This window comes from Bubalus bubalis, chromosome 19, assembly GCF_019923935.1.
Source record: "Bubalus bubalis isolate 160015118507 breed Murrah chromosome 19, NDDB_SH_1, whole genome shotgun sequence".
In the NCBI taxonomy this organism is placed as follows: domain Eukaryota; kingdom Metazoa; phylum Chordata; class Mammalia; order Artiodactyla; family Bovidae; genus Bubalus; species Bubalus bubalis.
This window is the reverse complement of record NC_059175.1, coordinates 8,245,341-8,266,838: the sequence shown is the minus strand read 5'-3', so window position 1 is coordinate 8,266,838 and position 21,498 is coordinate 8,245,341. Positions and strand designations below refer to the sequence as shown.

The 21,498-nt window shown below is 44.1% G+C and overlaps 1 protein-coding gene and 1 long non-coding RNA gene across 2 annotated transcripts; one reads left to right on the top strand and one right to left on the bottom strand.

Moving 5' to 3' along the window:
* Positions 1–8,307: 8,307 nt before the first annotated feature.
* LOC123330561 lies at positions 8,308–17,433 on the bottom strand. Its single transcript, XR_006546570.2, has 3 exons — positions 17,224–17,433; positions 16,689–16,819; positions 8,308–9,682 (listed from the first exon to the last, which is right to left on the bottom strand). It is a non-coding gene; the product is annotated as an uncharacterized LOC123330561 (long non-coding RNA).
* Positions 17,434–17,515: 82 nt separating this feature from the next.
* On the top strand, positions 17,516–21,192 carry TMEM174 (transmembrane protein 174). The gene is made up of 2 exons (XM_044932450.1): positions 17,516–19,629; positions 19,820–21,192. The coding sequence occupies exons 1-2, from the start codon at positions 19,004–19,006 to the stop codon at positions 19,923–19,925; spliced, it is 732 nt and encodes a 243-aa protein (XP_044788385.1). The 5' UTR covers positions 17,516–19,003; the 3' UTR covers positions 19,926–21,192.
* The last annotated feature ends 306 nt before the right edge of the window (positions 21,193–21,498 follow it).

Sequence of the window (21,498 nt, the reverse complement as noted above, 5' to 3'; positions counted from 1 at the left end):
TAGGAAGAATTCTTTAAAAAAAAGCCCTCCCTCTCCCGAAAAGGATTCCATACCCATTTCCCCCGCCTAGACTGTGGATATGATGGCATTCCTGTGATTGTGCTACGTTCTATGGCACAGTCCACCTAGAAGAGGACTATCTGAGTGGGTATCATTTAATCATACATGGGACTTGCCTCCACGCTTCTAGTGCAGGGGTGTGGGTTCAGTCCCTGCTCAGGGAAATAAGACCCCACATGCCTTGAGGCCAATAATAATTTGATCACACACACCGTTCAGAGAAGCAGAGAACTTTCTGTGGTTGTCACAGCACAAGATTAAGGCAAGGAGGAGGCAGAAGAGAAGACAGAGGGATCTGAAGTCTGAGAATGAGGGGACGTGCTGCTGTGATGATGGAGAGAAGGAGTGGGGAAGCAGAATGTGACTTCCAACAAGGAACCGGGCCTCCACTCTTGCATCTGCACAGGGTTCGTGCAAACAACCTGAAGGAACCTGGGAGCAGATTCTTCCCAGAACCTCAAAATAAGCTGATGCCTGACCTACTATAACATAAGTGACTTTGTAAGCCTCTAGGTTTGTGGTTATGACCACTGCTGCTGCTGCTAAGTCGCTTCAGTTGTGTCCGACTCTGTACGATCCCATAGACGGCAGCCCATCAGGCTCCCCCATCCCTGGGATTCTCCAGGCAAGAACACTGGAGTGGGTTGCCATTTCCTTCTCCAATGCATGAAAGTGAAAAGTGAAACTGAAGTCGCTCAGTTGTGTCCGACTCTTAGCGACCCCACGGAGGGCAGCCCACCAGGCTCCTCCCTCCATGGGATTTTCCAGGCAAGAGTACTGGAGTGGGGTGCCATTGCCTTCTCCATAGGAAGCAAATACACAAGTACACACATTCCTGAATTCAGAAAGGAGCTACTGCTCAATGCAGACCCACCCCATCAGAAAATCCTCAGACCACAAGCTGAGCCCCTGGAGATTTTACCTTATTGTTTGCTAAAAGTGTTAGTGGCTGTGACCTAAATTCCAGCCCCAACAAGGTAACATTCAGTTCAGTTAGAACAAAGGTCATCGTAGGAACACCCCGAGGACTGCCTGCCCCAGTGCCCCTTGCGGACAGCCTGACTCAAGAGCTCAGCAGCCAGCTTGTACACACATGCCTGCCCTTCATGGAAGAGCAGTTTAAAAACAGTTCAAGAAAACACATTGTCCTCCTGTGCTGCTCCTCGGTCAGATAACATACTTCCCTGTTTCTGAGATTAATCATCTATAAAGATGTCTCTCGCCAGGATACGGAAGCTCAAGCAACAGGATGGGATAAATATATAGATCCTTTACAGCAATGATCCCCACACCCTACCCCAAAGATTCTTGTTATTCTTATAACAAAGTGAAATACCTGGGACCATTTTGATTTTCAAGGTGATTATAGTACAACTCTGATAGTACAGGCATTCCTTTGGTAGCTCAGATGGTAAAGAATCCACCTGCAATCCAGGAGACACAGGTTTGATCCCTAGGTAAGGAAAGGGAATGGCAATCCACTCCAGTATTCTTGCCTGAGAATTCCATGGACAGAGGAGAGCCTGGCAGGCTACAGTCCACGGGGTCACAAAGAGCTGGACATGAATGACTCACACACACACACACACAGCTGATTCAAGCACCATCGTGACTTTTTATTGTAAAAGGTCAATATAACTCTCTGCCACCAGTCAGATGCAATTCAAGTAAATAAAACTGGTTAGTGGTGGACAATTCCTACTATTGAGATGTCCCCAAATACCTCCAACTGACTTACAGGTCCCTGCCATTCATATAGTGCGGATTCACCTCTCAGGGTTGAGGTTCCACATCTGCTCCACCCTTACTGTGCATTGATCCTCCTGCAACAAGTCCTGTTCCGGGTGTGGCTGAGTACATGAGTGGCCTTGCTCATGCTCTCTGAAGTCTACAACCTTGGCCCCCTGAAGGCACAGAGCTGGTTGGAGCATGGCTTTGGACCCTAGCTGCCTCTCTCAATGATAGCTGCCTGATTTCCCTGCTCTAGCCCTAATGACAGGTACGTCTCAGAGGAAGTACCTGCCTTGTGTGGGACACCGGAACCAGTGTAGAGTCTGGACTTACAAGCAGGGTTGGAAGCTGTGAGTTCTGACTCTGTTTTCTTCTCATAGCAGCTAGATGCAGAGTTGAGCCCAAGGACCAGTTTCCTTGAGAATCCAAACATGTCCTCCAAACCTTGCTTGATTTTGCTGATCTCACCATTGCAGGATGATTGCATTGCAGTCCACTGCATGGACCATTGCTGTGTCCATTGACGCTGGTCTGCTGTGCAGTGTCCAGCTCCCTCCTGCTGCTCTGTTCCCCCTCCAACCCCTTTTACACCCCTCGGCCCACAATATGCTCGGGGTAGGGGAAGCCATGTGGTGTCACTTCTACCCAAATGTGAAGAAATTCTTTCTGAATTCTAGAAACCGTGAAGGGTTTTGAGACACATATTTGAAAGCAAAACTAGTAGATAGCTGTTCTTGCATGTTGTCCAAGCTCATGGCTTTGTTTTATTTTGCCTTTTATGTGCTTTGAATGGTTGAAATATTTGATACTTTTTTTTTTTTTGCTAGTAGAGAACTGGTGGTACTTCATCTGTAATCAAATCAAAGTCAACGTGGCCTGCACAGCAGGAAAACAGGTTACACTTCAGGAGCATGGCTGAGCAGCTAGATTGCTGACAGACGTGTTTGTCACTATCAAACATTTTTTTAAAGGCATTTGCTCAAACACATAACACACACCCACACGGCTTCCACAAAGCAATTTACTTCCCACCGCAATGTGTTCAGTCAAATGTTTCGTTAGCAAATGTGACTGCATTTAGTTTCGCTTCCCAAAAGAGCTCTCTGATAAGCTCTGCAAGCTCTGTTTTTCTGGTTTAAGTGTCACGTTTCATTCAACTCTTTGAACTGTAATCTTTTCAAAATTATAATTTTTAACTAGGAGTGTGGATTTGTGCTTAAAAATTGAAATGATGTTTAAGTCTGAGAAACAGTGGAAATATGCAAAAAACTCAGAACAAATCAGAATTTAACGTTATTGATGACGGCAACAGATTTGTCCGTGCAGATCCCATTGAGAATTTGCCAGTAAAGAAAGACGAGGCTACTAACCAACTGTAAGTGAATAAGCAGACAAACACGCTTGATTTAAAATCTTGGGGCATATTTGGATGCTCACACGGACAAAAATTCAAGCAGTAGCACAGATGAAGATTGTATTTTCCAGAGAGTGACAATGATATCTATTTCACATGTTCTTTTGTACTATGACCTTGACATTCTTCCCCTAGAGAGGAAAAATCTAATTCTCTTCCTTTTGTATCTGGATTGACTTAGTGACTTGCTCAAGCAATAGAATGCAATGGAAGTGATATCCTGGGACTTCCAAAGCTATTAACAAGACACCTTGCAGCTCCCACCTGGGACTCTTGAAACACTTGCTGTTAAGACATTATCTCTCAAAAGCCAGTTGCCGTGCTTAGAGAAATCACCTGGAAAGGCTACAGGCAGGAGGTCTGGTAGACAACCCTTGCTGAACTCTGAGCAATAGCCAGGATAACTCAGCCATGTGAGTGAAACATCTTGGACATCCAACTCAATTGGGCTTACAAATGACTGCAACCCTAGCCAACTGCCCAGCAAAACTCAGTCAACTTACAGAATTACGTTTTAAGTCCCAAAGCTTGGGGGTAGTTTGTTCTACAACTGAAACATTCTCCCTTTTCTCTTTCCCGATTGATCATGCATCCTTTCAGTGATATTTTATGCATGTACCTTCAATGACAAGTATACCTTGCTCCCCTTGCATAACGATAGCATAGTAAATACACTATTCACTTTGCCTTTTTTTTTCAGTCAACAGCACACCTTAGAGATTATTCCATACCTGTTCACATAGACCTGCCTTGCTCTTGAACAATGACAAAAACACACACACACACAACCAATGTTTGTTCCCAAGCAGAAACATAAACAGGGCAGAATTGAACACCCTGTTCTTCTCTCTTCCGAAGCACAAAAAGTGACAGAAAAGGAAACACAGGTCTTAAGAGTGTACCCTCTCTGAAAGTGACAGGATACCCCATTGTTTATCAGCATAACTTCTTTATCCAGGCCACTACTGATGGACATTTAGATTTTTTTTCCCCCAAAGGCAGTGATTCATTGTCTATTCTGCTAAAATACGCTTTTGTGCAGATATCTAAAGGATATACATCAATTACATTCCTATAATTGAATTCAATTATATGTGTACTTTAAATGTTAATAGATATTGCCAAATTGCTCCCCTCCAAATAAGAAAATTGTCAAGTCATATTCTCACCAATTAGATTTAAAGATGACTATTTTCCTATACTCTTGCCCCAACAGTACTCAACCTAAGTTTAAAAATTGTTTACCCTCTAACATGTTCTTTGATAGGTTATTCTTTTCCTTTGCTTGTTGATTAAATACGCGATAAAATAGAGAAGCACACTACCAAGATAATACTGTATTGTCTCTCCACCTCTCTTCCTCCCCTTGCTTAATTTTTGTTTTGTTTGGAAGAGAGGGTCCTTAAGACTACTGTCATTCTCATGAATTTGGTTTAAAAATGTCATGGTGGATACATACCTCAATTATGCCTATTTTAAAAACTAATCTTACAAGTTAACAAGCCAGCCTGGCGGCAAGTTTTTCCATCATCATTTAACCAGTAATGGGTCTAAAGGTTTTGTGCGTCCACACGGGTGTAGACCTCCTTCTTTGCTGCTGTTGTTCAGTCGCTCAGTTGTGTCCTGCTCTTTGCGACCCCATGGGCTGCAGCACACCAGGCTTCCCTGTCCCTCACTGTCTCTCAGAGTTTGCTCAAATTCATGTCCATCGAGTCGGTGATGCCATCCAACCATCTCATCCTCTGTCGTCCCCTTCTCCATTTGCTTTCAGTCTTTCCCAGCATCAGGGTCTTTTCCAATGAGTCAGCTCTTCACATCAGGTGGCTAAAGAATTGGAGCTTCAACATCGGTCCTTCCAATGAATATTCAGGGTTGATTTCCTTTAGGATAGACTTCCTTTTAATGATTGTACTAACTTACAAGCTCAGGTAGTATTTTTGTTAAGGCTCTATCTCAGAGCACACTGACTGAATGTTAATGTTTGTAGCAAAGTGTTCACTTTCTTTAAATGACCAGCTCTGGAATAGTTCTTTGTGTTTCTAGCAGTCTGTATAGTTATCTTTTTCAGAGGAAGATTTTTCATGTTTCCACAGTGTTCTTATTTTTAGGGTGGTAAGATTCCTTTTTTCCCTTTCTTTTCCCCTAAATTCAGTACCGGTGAGAGGGTGGGTGGGGTAAGGGAAGTCATTTTAAACCAGCTTATTAGTTATATTCCAGTGGGTGGGAGGGTTGTTAGCTTTTTTTTTTTAATGAATTTTGCTTAGTACTGGCCATTCACTGTCATGGCCAGTCAGCAAAATGCTTTAATTTTCAAGTGTAGAGCATGTGGCTTGGTTGAACTTTATTTTGGTTTTCCGTTGGTTCTTCACCATCAGAAAAGTATTCAAAAACTCCTGTGTTAGCTCACAGGCTTCTGCATATTTTGCTGTGGTCCACAGAGGAGGCTGAGCAAGGTAGCAAGGAGATGCCATATCAGCTATTGCAACCTTAAAACAAAGTTGGTGTCTCTTTGAACTTTAAAATTGTTCTTATGCAGCTTATTTTATTTTTGTCTAATCAAACAAGGTTTTTCCATGGTGGGGGGGGCGGAATTGTTTACCCTGAATTTTCATACAGTTTATGGATTTTATTATAGTTGCAAAAAAAAATGAACTTAATCCTTGATTTCTATTTGATATCTAGATACCACTTGTTGAGAAACTCCCAGCTATAATTGTATGAAACAATTATCTATGTCAGAATATTAAAAAATAAATTGTATGGATTGGGAAAGATAGCATGACCTATTAGGTAAAAAGAGAGTTGATGAATAACATAGTTTCATGTGATTCCATTTCTATAAAATGTGTAAACTTCTTGTAAGAAAAAAAAGTCTGGAAGTATAAATACAAGGTGTCAATTAGAAGCAAAGCCTATCCAAATTATAAACCACAATCAAACCAGCAATAAAACACTGCCTGAAATTTCCTGCAAGGAAAATGTCATGACTGCTTCAGAAGGAGGTGACTCTAGAGAGGGCAGAAAAAATATTTGGGTTGAAAGAGGCAGCCAAACTGAAAAGGATGCTCGTAAGAAAAGATATTCTAATGTGGTATTTGAACAATTAGTGAAAGAATGATTTTAACATTTTTAAAAGCATGAACATCAATGATTTAACAAGTCTGAGTTCTATACATGAGAATGGATCTAGGTTGATTTGCTGAATAATTTGCTAGTTGTTTAAGTATTTAGCTTTAATTGACTAGTTTTCACTTGTTGTTGTAACTGCACCTTGAGTTATTTTGTCTCTGATTCAGTTAGTTACACATCTGATGCAGCTGGAGATGGAGACAAGGGGAGCCCAAGGGAGATAACTTTACTTTATAATGTCTGTGAGGACTTTCCGGTTGCTCAGACAATACCTGGTAGAGAAATTTTCAATAAGGTGGAGTCCTGAGGTCTCTCCAGCAGCCACTGCTTTCACTGAGAATCCCACCCCAGAGAGTTTGCCCCTGCATTTTTTTATTTCAAGGAATTAAAGAAAGTTTTGTTTTTTAAAAAGGAAAGTGTATTGAATGCAAATACTTTCAACACATTTAAAATTAACAATTATTAATCATTGTGGAAATTTACCAGCCAGACTTTCTGAATTCAGAGTTGAATTATTTGTATTCATTGGAGAACTATTCCACTGGTACAAAGGGTTACATTGTGGATAAAAGGAAGGAATTGATTGCTCACTTTAAGGACAAAAGGCTCACAAGGTTGGTTTATTTAACACATATTTTTCAAGTTTCAATGCTAAATATTCTTGAACAACAACTGCAAGGGAAAACTGGATATTTTTATTTATGAAGTCACGATAGTAAAAATAAGAATTGAAAACTGAAGGAAGAGACTTACTTAATCAGATATACTATAAGTCATTTGAGACAGTTTATTTACACTGAAAAAAATTTTGAAGAGAGAATAGAAAAAGACCTGGTTCTTTGGACTGCCTGCGTGCCAAGTTGCTTCAGTCCGACTCTTGCGACCCTATGGACTGTAACCCGCCAGGCTCCTCTGTCCACGGGATTCTCCAGGCAAGACTACTCAAGTGGGTTGCCATGCCCTCCTCCTGGGGATCTTCCTGACTCAAAGATCAAATCCACATCTCTAATGTCTCCGGCATTGGCAGGCGGGTCCTTTACCACTAGCGCTACCTGGGAAGCCTTCTTATAAACTGATGCAGAAAAAAGTCTTTTTTTTTTGATCAATCACTGTATCAAGTGCCAGGGGCTATGATGATTTTCTCTAGTTAAAATCTATATTTGGACTATCAACTACAATTGGAATCACCACTTGATAAATTTATGATAATAAACATCCATTCTTTAAGATTTACCTGGCTTCTTAAGAAGTCAAAGGGCTGAATTAAATAGGATGTGATCACCCCAGTATCTTTCAAGTCTTTCATGATGCACTGATCTCTGCAGTTTCCTCCAGGAAAGTATCACTGGTTTTATTTTTCTGTCCTGATAAGGAAAGACTTCTATTGGGCTTTTCCTACCATAGTAGCCCTTGCTCCATGGATTAGAAAGTCAATGTGGGGATTTGCCAATTGCCAAGTATATCTATTCTGATTTTACATTCAGCAACTGGGGAAGTAAACACAGGGTAATTTCACAGACCTACTGGCTTCATTGTCATTCAATAAGACAAAATTCCATTTAGCACCTGACCACCTTAAGCCCCCACTTTTATTTATGGACCAGTGGCATTTTAGGTCCCTAGAAAGAATGTCAGTTCAGACTCAGGGTATATCAGTCCCCAGAGGTTTGGGCAAATGGCTCTATGTCCTTTGAAAAATAGTTGGAGGAAGACTTAAAGTATGTATATTGTAGCAGTGTGGCAGGGTTCTTTTTCAAGGGGAACCAGCCTCTCCTCCAATCAAGGCGCTCCAGGTCTATGAATGGATTAGATTCAAAAACTGAAGAAGAAGCCTCTCTGTTGTGATGACATGGGTCAGGTTTTGGTCACCAGATCTGGAGTTTTCCCTCTTATACACACCAAGTAACATTTTAGTAGTATACTCATCTATTTCATTCCTAGGGACACAATGATCAATTAGCCATAGCCAGAGATTACGGAAAGTCAAAATACCCATTATAATAAATGCAGTCATCTTGTCTCTGGCTACTAAAGGCTTTCTCTTGGCTTCTACTAGGTTGAAATTCCCACATCACCACCACTAAAATAAGGGGACCCACCTCATTGGCGATCTCTCTTGATATCATACCTGGCCTAGAGAAGACAGCCATCGGCAAGCTTATCAAGGGTAGTGATGCTCTCTGCACTAGGGTACTTCTCAATCCTTGGAGAAGGGATCAAGGGGTGGAAAACAGGTACAAAGATCAGTCATAAAAAGTCCACTCCAATAGCTCTCTCTCTCAAAGGCTTTGAACTCTTGTACATTATACCAGAGAACTTCTGGTGTCTCAACCTCATTGAATACAAGCCACGTACCAATCAACCAAACAAGTATACTAGTAAGGTCACCTCCAGCTATACAAATCAGCATTAACGTTAAATCTAGAACACATTAACTTCAATTTAAGTAACAATAAATTAATAGCACTAACATTAAATCTAGAATATCTGTTAAGTGCACCTACACAAAAATTTATCAATCCAATATTATTTTCTATTCTCCTTGGTCTAGCATCCTTAGGATTAATTTCTACACATATTCTCCACATTTATGCCAATACAAATTTTTTAAATCTTGTAAGTCTTTTGCAGAGTTCACCATTTTTTTCTGAGTCAGAAGAGAATGCACTATATACCCCTACAGTATGCTGAAATCTAATATGTTTAGAGCAGTAAGAGGTACTTGGCACGAATTTTGAGAATAGGCTTCCTTTGCCAGTGAAGGCAAGGTTATTATAGCATATTCGGGTAAAATAAGTGGGGAGAGGTGCTTCTGCCAAAAGATGGTTCAGAATGACTCCAAGCTCAAGATTCTCAACTTCCTCTGAGCCTACGGGTGTCCTCATTCCAAGTCTCAAGTTCCCAGTGCTTCACAATCAGCCTCCTAACTTTCATATTAGAAACTTGATAAGGTTGTGAATTAAACTTTTGTTGTAATTACGTAAATGGCATATTTAAATTTTGTGTTTGATTTTCAGTGAGCCCTGTAGATACTAGAAAGAATAGATTCTTTTAAGGCCAGTATAAACTCTTTGGCTTTCTCACCATTACTTGGGCTGAGATTTTACAGGCTTGAGGTGGTTGTTTTTCTTTTTGTAAGTATTCGAGGGCACTCAGAAGTGGCCATCTCCATTTCACAGTTCTCACAGCCCATCGTTACCATCATTCTAGGTGCCAGCCACTTGGTCCCTAAGGCTCTTTCTTCACTGTGAAGAAGGAATTCACAGGGCCTGGACTCCATCTTAGGCCTGTTCATGCTGATCATGCTCGGCCACCTTTCCAATGGACTCTGAACTCTGTGTTTAGTGCCTATGAAAACAACAACAGAAGGTTAAGACTCCCCTCCAGACAGGGGAACCTTGAAGATGGTATCTAGGTTACTCATCGCCTAAGAGAAAACATACGCTAATCACCCCTTCCTCCAGACAGGCCATAAATTTTTCTGTATCTATCGGAGTGTAACCTCGGGCTTATTGATTATTGGCTAATTGTTTGAGCACATGAGCACATAGCACATGAATGACGGGGTTATTGGGATTGTATTTTCCTTGGTTTATGTAAGTCTCAAGGAATTTGGGGTGGTGGGTTCAGACACATGCACATGGGGTATAAAAGATTTTCACAAATGTTGGTCAGGGTCCTTGGCTAAGAGGAGACTCTGCCTTGGGCCCGCCGGTGTAATAAACTGCACTCCACTATCCGCATTGTCCTTCTGAGTGAGTTTGTTTCCCGGAACACATGGCTCTAACAACTAGGCACTCTTTTGCAGCCTACTGCAGGTAATATCTTGATTAATTTTGATGTTACTGCATGCCATGGGTTGCTAATGTTCCATTTTTCACTGGGCTTAGCATTGTATTTGAGGGCAAGAAAAAGACCAAACCAACTCCCGAATCCCATCTTTGTAGGTCTGTTTCCTAAACCCACTGTTGGTAATATGTGTTAGTCAGGATACAGTTGCTGTGCCATGCTCACTTCAGTCGTGTCTGACTCTTTGTACCCCATGGACTGTACCTGCCAAGCTCCTCAGTCTATGGGATTTTTTAGACGAGAATACTGGAGTGGGTTGCCACACTCTCCTCCAGGAGACCTTCCCAACCCAGGGATGAAACCCGCAGCTCCTGTGTTGCAGTTGGATTCCTTACCCCTGACCACCAGGGAAGCCCCAGGATCCAGTTAGGGAAACACAAACCATACTAGTTATTTTAATAGAGAGGACTTAATTTAGGAAACTACTTAAACAGGTATTAGAGGACTGAAAAGGCAAAAAGTGACCTCTGAGGTAACTCAGAGATAGTAAAAAAAAAAAAAGAAAAGAAAAGAAATAGGTTGGGGAAACAGAGGGAAGAGGCTGGAAATACATTAGAATGTAGAAGCTCAGAGATGGGACCCTATGGAGCTGGCACCTGGCCTTCTGAATAAAGGATGTCACTCAGCTTGTACTGGCATCTCAGGAATTTAGATAAAGAATCTTTGGGGAGCCTCCATTAAAGTCTTAAAGGACAGGGTCCAGAGAGCTTCTGGGTTGGTGAGCACGTGGAGATTTGGGGAGAGAGGTGCCCTCCAAGAGAGGATGGGAGCTCCGCACACCTTTCCCCATACCTGCCCTATGCACCTCTGCTGTCTGGCTGTTCCTGAGTTACAGCCTTTTAAAATAAGCAACCATCTATTTACAAAGAGCAAGAGTGACTCTGAGGAGAGTGCGTTATTTGCCTGCTGGTGGTATTTTTGAAGGGGCACAGTGAGGCTGGGTCTGGGGGGTGTGTGGAGGGAAACTGCAAATTGGAAGTGCTGCTGCTAGGATGAAGAAGTGCTGCTGCAGAGACACTGCCAGCAGCAACAAGACAGGAAACGGCACAGCTGACCCTTGAGCAGCGGAGGGAGTGGTCAGGGACGTTGACCTTCCACGCAGCTGAAGAACCCACGCACCACTTACAGTTGGCCCTTGGTATCTGTGGCTTCCCTGTATCTCTAGTTCTGCATCTGCAGACTCAACCAATCACAGATCGTATAGTACTGTGTATTTACTACTGAAAACAAGCCCAGTTTATGTGGACCCATGCCGTTGTTGTTCAAGGATCTATTGCTTTCTCCTTCCTTCCACCTTGCAGTCTCCCTCTAATGCACCATGTTAGCAGAACTGGATATACAACCACTGGGCAAAGGAAAATGTCCTTGGCAGAGTCTCAGCCAAAGCGAAGTATCAAAGGGTGGGTTTGGAACAGACTCACAACAGCTTAGTAATCAGCATACTTCTCTTGATTGTAACCTGGTTGTCAAAAGGATGAAATGAAACTATGTATATTAAATATCTAGAATAGTTATAGCCTGATTCATTATAAGTATTTGATAAATGTTGACACTATTTTTCCTGGCACATAGTGAAATGAGCACATGGAGTCTTTTCCCTTCATTCTGTTAATGCAGTGGATTACACTGATCGGTTTTCATATGTTGAATCATCCTTGAATTCCAGGAATAAATCTCCGTTGGTCATGATATATAATACTTGTTATAGGCTATTGAATTCAGCTTGTTAGCTTTTTAAAAATTGGTATCTATCTATATATAGGAGATTCCTATACACACACACACACACACACACACACACACAGGGGATTTGAGTTTTCAGTGAGAGAGGCTGAGTCAAGGTGACCTTAAAAGTGTAACTAGAGGGATCTGAACCAAGATGTTAGACAAGAGGGTGGAGTAGAAAGAACCTCAGCTTACCTCCTCTTATGGCACACCAAAATAGCAGCTATTTACAAAGCAAGTATTGGAAAGAAAGACTGGAATCTACCAGAAGAGATCCTCTACAACTGAAGATATAAAGAAGGTGCTGTAATGAGACAGGTAAGAGGCGTGGAGTCACAGTATAGTCAAGACCCGTGAGCTCAGGTTGGTGACCCACAAATGAGAGAATAATTACAATCGCAGAGGTCTTCCCCAAGGAGTGAGGGGTCTAAACCTCACATCAGGCTCCTCAGCCTGGGAGCCCTGCATGAGGAAGACAAGCCATCAGACCATTTGGTTTTGAAGACCAGTGGGGTTTACTACTAGGGGCCCCACAGGGTTGTGGGAAATAGAGACTCCACTCTTAAAAGGCGTACACAAAATGTCACACTGTCTGAGACCCAGGGCAGAAGCAGTCATTTGAAAGGAGCCTGGGTTAAACCCATCTGCTGATCTTGGAGAGTCTCCTGAAAAGGAGGCAACCAGAGCTCACCCTGGGGCATAGGCACTGACAGGAACTGTCTGGGGAGCTTGTGGACACTAGGGCTGCCAAGTTCTATTCTGTAACCCTCTCTACAGCTTCTTGGCCTCAGGACCCAGGCCCACCCCCTGCCCACTAAGCTGTAGGCACCAGTGCTGGGATGTCTCAGGCCAAGCAACAAGCCAGGTGGGGTTGTAGCTCCACCTGCCAGCAGGCAGGCATCCTTAGGGCTCCCTGAATCCAGAGCCATCCCTGGACACAGCCCTGTGCACCAAAGGGCCCAGAAATTAGCCGCACACACCAGTGCACAGGTGCTAGACCCAAGACCCCAGGGTCTTCCAACCAGCGACCGGGAGACTCAGTGGGCAGACACTTACCCCAGGATAAACACAGCCCTGCAGCCAGCCATGGCCAGACCCAGCCCACTCACTGGTAGGGTAGAATCATCCCCCGGACCTTCTGGGCCCCAACCCCGCCCTCCAGCAGCCCTACCCAGCTCGAGACACCTTGGGCCCTTCAGCCAGCTGCCCCCAGGATCTGGCTCCACTCACCAGTGGGCTGACACGAGATTTGGGACAGCCTGGACTTCACAACCATCAGTGTCTGGAATCAGCCTTAACCACCAGCAGTCTGACAGCAGCTCTGAGCAGCGTGGGCTCTGCAACCAGAGATTCTAGAGCCTGGCTCTGCCTGCCAGGGGGCTGCCACCAGCCCTTTGGTTGTTTTTCAGTCACTCAGTCGTGTCTGACTCTTTGCAACCCCATGGACTGTAGCACACCAGTTTTCCACGTCCTTCACCATCTCCTGGAGCTTGTTCAAACTCATGTCCATTGACTAGGTAATGACATCCAGCCATCTCATTCTCTCTTACCCCTGCTCCTCTGGCCTTCAATCTTTCCCAGGGTCTTTTCTAATGAGTCAGTTCTTTGCATCAGGTGGCCAAAGTATTGGAGATTCAGCTTCAGTATCAGTCCTTCCAATGAATATTCAAGACTGATTTCCTTTAGGATTGACTGGTTTGATATCCTTGAAGTCCAAGGAACTCTCAAGAGTTTTTTCCAACACCACAATTCAAAAGCATTAGTTCTTTGGTGTTCAGCCTTTTTTATGGTCCAACTCTCACATCCATACATGACTACTGGAAAAACCATAGCTTTGACTAGACGGACCTTTGCCCATCGGTGGGTAGGCACCAGTCCTAGGAACTCTTGGACCCCAACTCTGCCTACCAGCAAGGGGACACTGGCTTTGGGGCCACTGCAGGACACAGCTAACACGCCAGTGGGCCAGCGCCAGCCCAGAACCCCTTCAGTCCTGGCTCTGCCCACCAGCAGGCCAATTCTAGCCTCTAGGACAACTCAGGTCCCAGCCCCACCCACAGGCAGGGCAACACCAGCTTAGAGACACCTTGGACTCCTCAACCAGCCATCTTGGGATACAGTCCCTCTCACAAGGGGGCCAATACCAGCTTTGGGACACCCTGGAACCCACAGCCATCTGTGTCAGGAACTGGCCACATCCACCAATAGGCTGTCACTAGATCTGGAAATCCTGGTCCCACAATTACCCACCCCAGAACCTGGCTCTGCCCACTAGTGAACCAAACTAGCCCTGGCATCCCCTAGAGTTCCATAGCCAATCACCTTGCATTCTGGCCCCCCTAACCAGCAGCCAACCATTTCCACACAAACCAGAGCCTGGCAACCAAACAGACTGAATGCCAGCCACACCTACCAGAGTGGCTACGGCAGTCAGCCACCACCAGAGGAAGACCCAGGCAGCCTGCACACGGGGAACCCCTAGAGTATGTAGCTTTGGGGACCAGAGAGGAGTGCAGTCCTGGGATATATAGTACATTTCTTACAAAAGATCACTTCTCCAATGTTGGGAAATATATTCAATCTACCAGATATGTAGAAATTAAAAGCAGAAAGAATATTTTCCAAATCAAGGAACAAACTAGAACCCCAGAAGAAGAACTAGGTAAAGTGGATTTACTCAATAAAAGTTCAAGGTAATGATCATAAAGATGATCAAAGAACTTGGGAGAAGAATGGATGAACACAGTGAGAAGTGTTACAGAGCATTAGAAGGGATAAAGGAGAATCAAATAGAGCCCAAGAATACAATAACTGAAATTAAAAATACATTAGAAGGAGTCAACATTAGATTAAATGATACAGAGGAATGGATTAGCAAGCTAGAAGAAGTGTAGTTGATGGAAAACACAGAAAAAAGAATAAAAAGAAATAAGGACAGTTTAAGAGACTTCTGAGACAAACATCAAACATATTAACATTTACATTATAGGGGTCCCAGAATGAGAAACAAGAAAGAAAGGAGCAGAGAATTTATTTGAAAACATCATATCTTTAGGAGAAAATATAGAACACTCTTTGACATAAATTATAGCAATAGCTTTTTTGAATCTCTCTCCTAAGGCAAAAGAAACAAAAATAAACAAATGGGACTTAAAAGCTTTTGCACAGCAAAGGAAACCATTGACAAAATAAAAAGACAACCTACTGAATGGGAGGAAATATTTGTAAATGATACGACTGATAAGGAGTTATTATCCAAAATATATAAGTAGCTCATACAACTGAATATAAAAAACCCTGACCTAATAGAAAAATGAAGAGAAGACCTAAATAGACATTTCCCCAAACTGCCACCTGGCCAACAATCACATGGAAAGATGTTCAACTTTGCTAATCAGAGAAATGCAAATCAAAGCCACAATGAGACATCACCTCACACCTGTCAGAACTGCTACCATGAAAAAGAACACAAATAACATATGTTAGAATGTGGAGAAAACGGAATCCTCCTACGCTGTTGGTGGGAATGTAAATTGGTGCAGTATGGAGGTTCCTCAAAAAACTAAAAATAGAACTATAATATGATCCAGCAATTCTGCCTCTGGGTATATATCCAAAGAAAATGAAAACAGTAATTCAAAAAGATACCTGCACCAAACAGAAAAAGACTCACAGACCCAGAAAACAAACTTACGATTACCAAAGAGGAAAGGTTGGGGGGCAATAAATTAGTAATATGGGGTGAACAAGTACAAACTTCTACATACAAAACAGATTTACTGTATAGCATGGGGAATAATATTCAATATCTTATAATAACCTATAGAGGAAAATCATCTGAAAAACACATATAACTAAATCTCTTGCTATACACTGGAAACACAACATTGTAAATCAACTATACTTCAATAAAAAAGATAAATGCACCTCAGCTTTCACAGCAGCATTATTTACAGTAGCCAAGATATGGAAGTCGCTTAAGTGTCCATGAACAGATCAATAGATAAAGAATATGAAATATATATATGTATATATATAATGGAATATTACTTAGCCATAAAAAAGAATGAAAATTACCATTTGCAACAACACAAATGGAATCAGAGGGTATTATGCTTAGTAAAATAAGTCAGCCAAGAAATACAAATACTGTATGCTATCATTTATACGTGGAATTGAAAACAAATAAAGCAAATGAATGAATAGAGCAAAACAGAAGCAGAAACAGACTTGTGGATATAAAGAACAAATCAGTAGCTACCAGCAGGGAGAGGGAATGGGGGAGGGACAAGACAGGGGTAGGGGATTAAGAGGTACAAAACACTATGTATTAAATAAAGAAGCCACAAGGACGGACTGTGCAGCACAGGGAATGGAGCCAGTATTTTATAATAACTTTAGAGTATGGCACCCCACTCCAGTACTCTTGCCTAGAAAATCCCATGAATGGAGGAGCCTGGTGGGCTGCAGTCCATGGGGTCGCGAAGAGTCAGACACGACTGATCGACTTCACTTGCACTTTTCACTTTCATACATTGGAGAAGGAAATGGCAACCCACTCTAGTGTTCTTGCCTGGAGAATCCCAGGGACGGGAGAGCCTGGTTGGCTGCCGTCTATGGGGTCGCACAGACTCAGACACGACTAAAGCGAAGCAGCAGCAGCATCTATACAATTTTTAATCACTTTGTTGTAACCTAAAACTAATGCAATATTGTAAATCAACTACACCTCAATTAAAAAAAATGAAATAAAAAGAAAGTACAGCTAGGATTTTCTTACCCGTGCGCTCGGGAAGCCCTTCTAGTTTTGGATTCAAGGGCTGTTTGGAGGAAGTTGATCTCTCTTGCCTACTCTTTCAATGTTTCCAGTTCTCATCGCTTCCCTTGTGGCTCAGCTTGTAAAGAATCTGCCTGCAATTCAGGAGACCTGGTTTCGATCCCTGGGTTGGGAAGATCCCCTGGAGTATTCTGGCCTAGAGAATTCCATGGACAGTCCATGGGTTGCAAAGAGTCGGGCACGACTGAGCGACTTTCACTTTTCAGTTCTTATCTTAATTGCAAGTAAGATAGTAGCTAAAGACAAATGGGAAACATGACTGAAGGATTTAGAAAAACAATGTTTTCAGAGCCCAACTGTTAACTCAGGGGTTAAGCGCCTGAAAAGAATGTCAGGCTAGCTGACCAGAATTTTCATGATTAACGAGAAAAGCTGGCTGCCCTGGATCTCTGATCTAGCCCAGTGAGAAAAAGGGCAGACCACGCCTACTGCAACAACGCTCCATCCTTGCTGCTCTAGGGTGCTTACAGGGAGATACCTGAGAGGGTTATTTCCTTGCTTTCCCATCTGTTTGGCAGCAAAGCTGGTCACAAGCCTTGTCCTATGGCAGGGAGAAGCATTTTGGAGGGGAGAAAAGCCCCCTAGTTTCCCAGAAGCACTTGGGATTAACGTGGGGTTTCCAGAGATTCCTGATGATAAGAGCCACCTGGGGCATGTTCTCTCCCTTGGAAATGTTAGTTCTGTTGAGCTAAGGTGGGAACTCAGATGTTGCCAGTTAAAATAGTGGCCCAGGTGATTTTTATCATCAAGCAAGTTTGGGAAGCCCTACCATAGGGCAAGAGGACAACTCTTCCTGGACCTTGAGCTCATGCCTGCAAAAGGGAGCGGATATAATATTTAACCACTGAAGAGAGACATCTGTTTGGAGACAGGAACAGGGCTACGGTTACTGTTCCATGAAAGATGAAACTGGTGGGACTGGGCACTTCCCTGGCAGTCCAGGGCTTAAGACTCCATTCTTCCAATGCAGGGGGTGTTGGGTTCCATCCCTGGATGGATCCCACAAGCCTCGTGGCGAAAATAACCAAAACATGAAACAGAAGTTATATTGTAACAAATGCAATAAAAATTTTAAAAAGGGTCCACATCAAAAAAAATCTTTTAAAAGAAAGAATATCGATGGGGCTGTTCTTAAATTCTGTAGTTATGAATGACAGATCACATCACGGAAGGGCAAGTTTTCTTCCCCAAATGAGCTTGGGTGTGGTTGCAAAAACACAGGAGGCTTGAAAATGCAGCTATTTACTTGGCCATGGAAACCGAGGACTGTGCTGCTACCACTGAGCGAGGGTCTGAAGTGCGTGTCCCTGAGAGCCCAGGTCATACCCGATTCTCTGCCAGCGATGCAGCGCATGGAGAGGCTTCCAGGGTGTCTCTCCTCTCCCGCAGCGGCAACTACTCCCCAGATGCTGACAGCAAAGGCACTTGGAGCTGGTCAGGAAAGAGCAGGACCTCAGGACTCTGCGAGACTTGCTGTGGAAGTGTGTGTCATCACGACTAGAGGTTCCTGAGGTGGGGAGGAAAACAGACCATCCTCAAACAGGTCTCTGCTTATTTCTAGTGAGCTGACCCAGCAGGAAAGTTGGGGTAGATTCCTGAGCACGTGGTGGACACATTCAGGGCCTCTGTACAACCCAGCGCCCTGGAGGTCTTCTGCCATTTCTACAGTCTTGGTTTGGGCAGGGTGTGAACAGAGCTTCCCTGGTGGCTTAGCAGCCAAGAATCCACCTCCCAATGCCTGCCAATGCAGGAGACAAGGGTTCGACCCCTGGCTGGGGAAAATCCCCTGGAGAAGGAAAGGGCTATCTACTGCAGTAGTTTTGCCTGGGAAATCCCATGGACAGAGGCGCCTGACAGGCTACAGTCCATGAGATCACAAAGAGTTAGACACAACTTAGCAATTAACAACAAAACAGAGTCTTGGAGCAGCCCCTGACACATCTAAAAAACGTACTTCCTGGCACATAGAATGTGCTCAGTAAAACTTTCTGAATGAGTGAGTGAATGAGTGGAAGAGAGAGTGCTTGTCATTGAATTGCAAATCAGAGGCCTCCAACTGTTGATGAAATTTATGAGAAAGCTTCAGGCTTCACTTCTCAGACCTTTATTCTTCTAAACAAAGTTCAGGCCTCTGAATGTTCTACTCTGTTAACCACAGAAGCCCAAAGTTCTTCCATAACTAACCTGAACCAGGGGTTCCTGGGCTCTGCTCTCAGGAGCTCTCACAAGCCCTCTGCCCTGGGGCAGGCAAGAGGACAATGGAGCACGGCTGCAGCCGCATGGAGGACTTCCCTGTCAACGTGTTCTCGGTCACTCCCTACACTCCCAGCACCGCCGACATCCAGGTGTCAGACGACGACAAGGCAGGGGCCACCTTGCTCTTCTCGGGCATCTTCCTGGGACTGGTGGGGGTCACATTCACCATCATGGGCTGGATCAAATACCAAGGGGTCTCCCACTTCGAATGGACCCAGCTCCTCGGGCCCATCCTGCTGTCGGTGGGGGTGACGTTCATCCTGATTGCCGTGTGCAAGTTCAAAATGCTGTCCTGCCAGTGGTGCAAAGAAAGTGAGGAGAGGCTCCCGGATCCGGAGCAGACAGCGGGAGGACAATCATTTGTGTTCACTGGTATCAACCAACCCATCACCTTCCATGGTGCCACTGTGGTGCAGTATATCCCTCCTCCTTATGGCTCTCAAGAGCCTATGGGGATGAATACCACCTACGTGCAGCCAGTGGTGAGCCCATGTGGCCTCATACCCACTGGAGGGTTGGCGGCCACCATGCCAAGCCCTCCTCAGTACTACACCATCTACCCTCCGGAGAATGCTGCCTTTGCTGACGACCAGGACTACCCTTCCTTTGTGGACACTGCAGATGGCAGGTAGGGCGTGTGGAGTGCGGATGATCCCCTCCCTGCTGCGGCTGTCACAATCTATGGCTGTGTTCCGTTTGCAAGGGAGGTGGTGGGAGACTGCGGATGTCTGTGTGGCCTGTTGCTGCCACGGTGGCATCGTTTTCGAGAGTCGTGCTGGGGGCTGTAAGGCATCTTGTCCTTTCTGCTTCCGTTTCAGGTCCAGCCCTGATGCTGAGCAGCTAGAAGAGACACCGCTGGGTGACGAGGACTCTGCCTGCTTCTCCCCTCCTCCGTATGAGGAGATATGCTCCCCTCCTCGCTAGACTGTGAGGCTGAGGGCACAGCGTTGTAGTTGTGTTGCTGACAGCTGAAGTGTTCTGTGCGCAGAGCTGTCTAACCAGGAAGTCTTGACAGATACCATTTGGGGAGGGTGGGGCAGGGAGAAGTGGGAGGCTGAATCTCTCTCGTTGGTAAAAATTAGGCAGGGGTGGGGAAATGTCCTTCTGATAGAGCTAGAAATCCCCTGGATATGGTTCAGGATCAGGGATTTCACCTGTTTATCCACCACCCATCCCTTTCCCACTGGGAGGCACTGGTGTCTTCATTTGAGCTCTAGCAGCCAAGGGAACCTGAGGAGGGCATGGCAACCCACTCCAGTCTACTTGCCTGGAGAATCCCATGGACAGAGGAGCCTGTGGCTACAGTCCATGGGATCGCAAAGAGTTGGGCACGACTGAGCAACTGAGCACACAGAGTACAGCACAGCCAAGGGGAAAATCACTGCCGCTGTGACTCTGGGAGTTTCCACAGCAGTGAGAGTAGGGGTGGGAAGGAAGCAGGGGACAGAAAACAGGCTCAAATGCAGATTTTCCAGCGCCTGTTCTCAGCCCCTAAAGGGCATCTGCATGTTTGTAAGAACCTGGTGGCCATCTGGTGTCCCTGGAGGACTCTGGATATCTTAAAGTCTGCAAAGATAAATGAATTAAGTGGAATAAAAGAACATCTCCTGTTAGAATAGCATTAGATAGCTGGATTAAACATATGAAATAAATCATGTGGGACAATGAAATCAATAAATCCTTAAGTTATCACTGGGTCCCAGCAGTTCTTCAGCAAGGTTGAAGCCCATCTACCCCAGGACAGGATCTGTGCTGGAACCAGGGGCCAACAGAACACGATCACTTCCCTTCACATGGATGAGATCTGTTAAATTAGAAGAGAGTTCCTGTGTCAACACCTGGAAAACCATGAGTCATAGAAACAATCTTTATGGTTAAGAAAAGCTCATCTTCTTTATATATAAGAAAAAAATCTTTGGTACCTTTAACCTCCAAGAATCTGAACTGACAGCTAGAACAGACTCACAGACTTTAGAAGAGACAGATAAAACCATCAGGGCTTAAAAGAAAGTATTTTCCATAGGCTAAAAGGACAGGCCATGTAAGGAAAGGGAAGCTCAAACCAAAGGAAGACAGGACATAGCAATCCTTTAGAGTCTGGGTACTGCGTTTATATATGGAGTGATTTTTACTAATATTGATCAGAAATATCTAGTTTTCCAAGGATATGATTAAAATAAGCTTGATATTATTATTGTGATTTGTACTCTTACAAATTTCATCTTAGGGATGAAATCTCTGTGTATGAGGATTCATTTTCATGTTCACTGATAAAAGGTAATTGAAAGGTATAATTCATTTTATAGAAACTAGCTTTACTCTCAATGCATTCATGAACTGCTGGACTCCTGCCTGAGGACCATCAGTTCAGGGAGGACGTTTGGTGACAGGGACACAGTGGTGTCCCCACCGTCAATGCCTACACACCTTCCTCCTTCTCCCTCCTCATCCTTGTTCACTGCACAACTTTTATTCCTGGATTTGGGTTCTGGCGAGT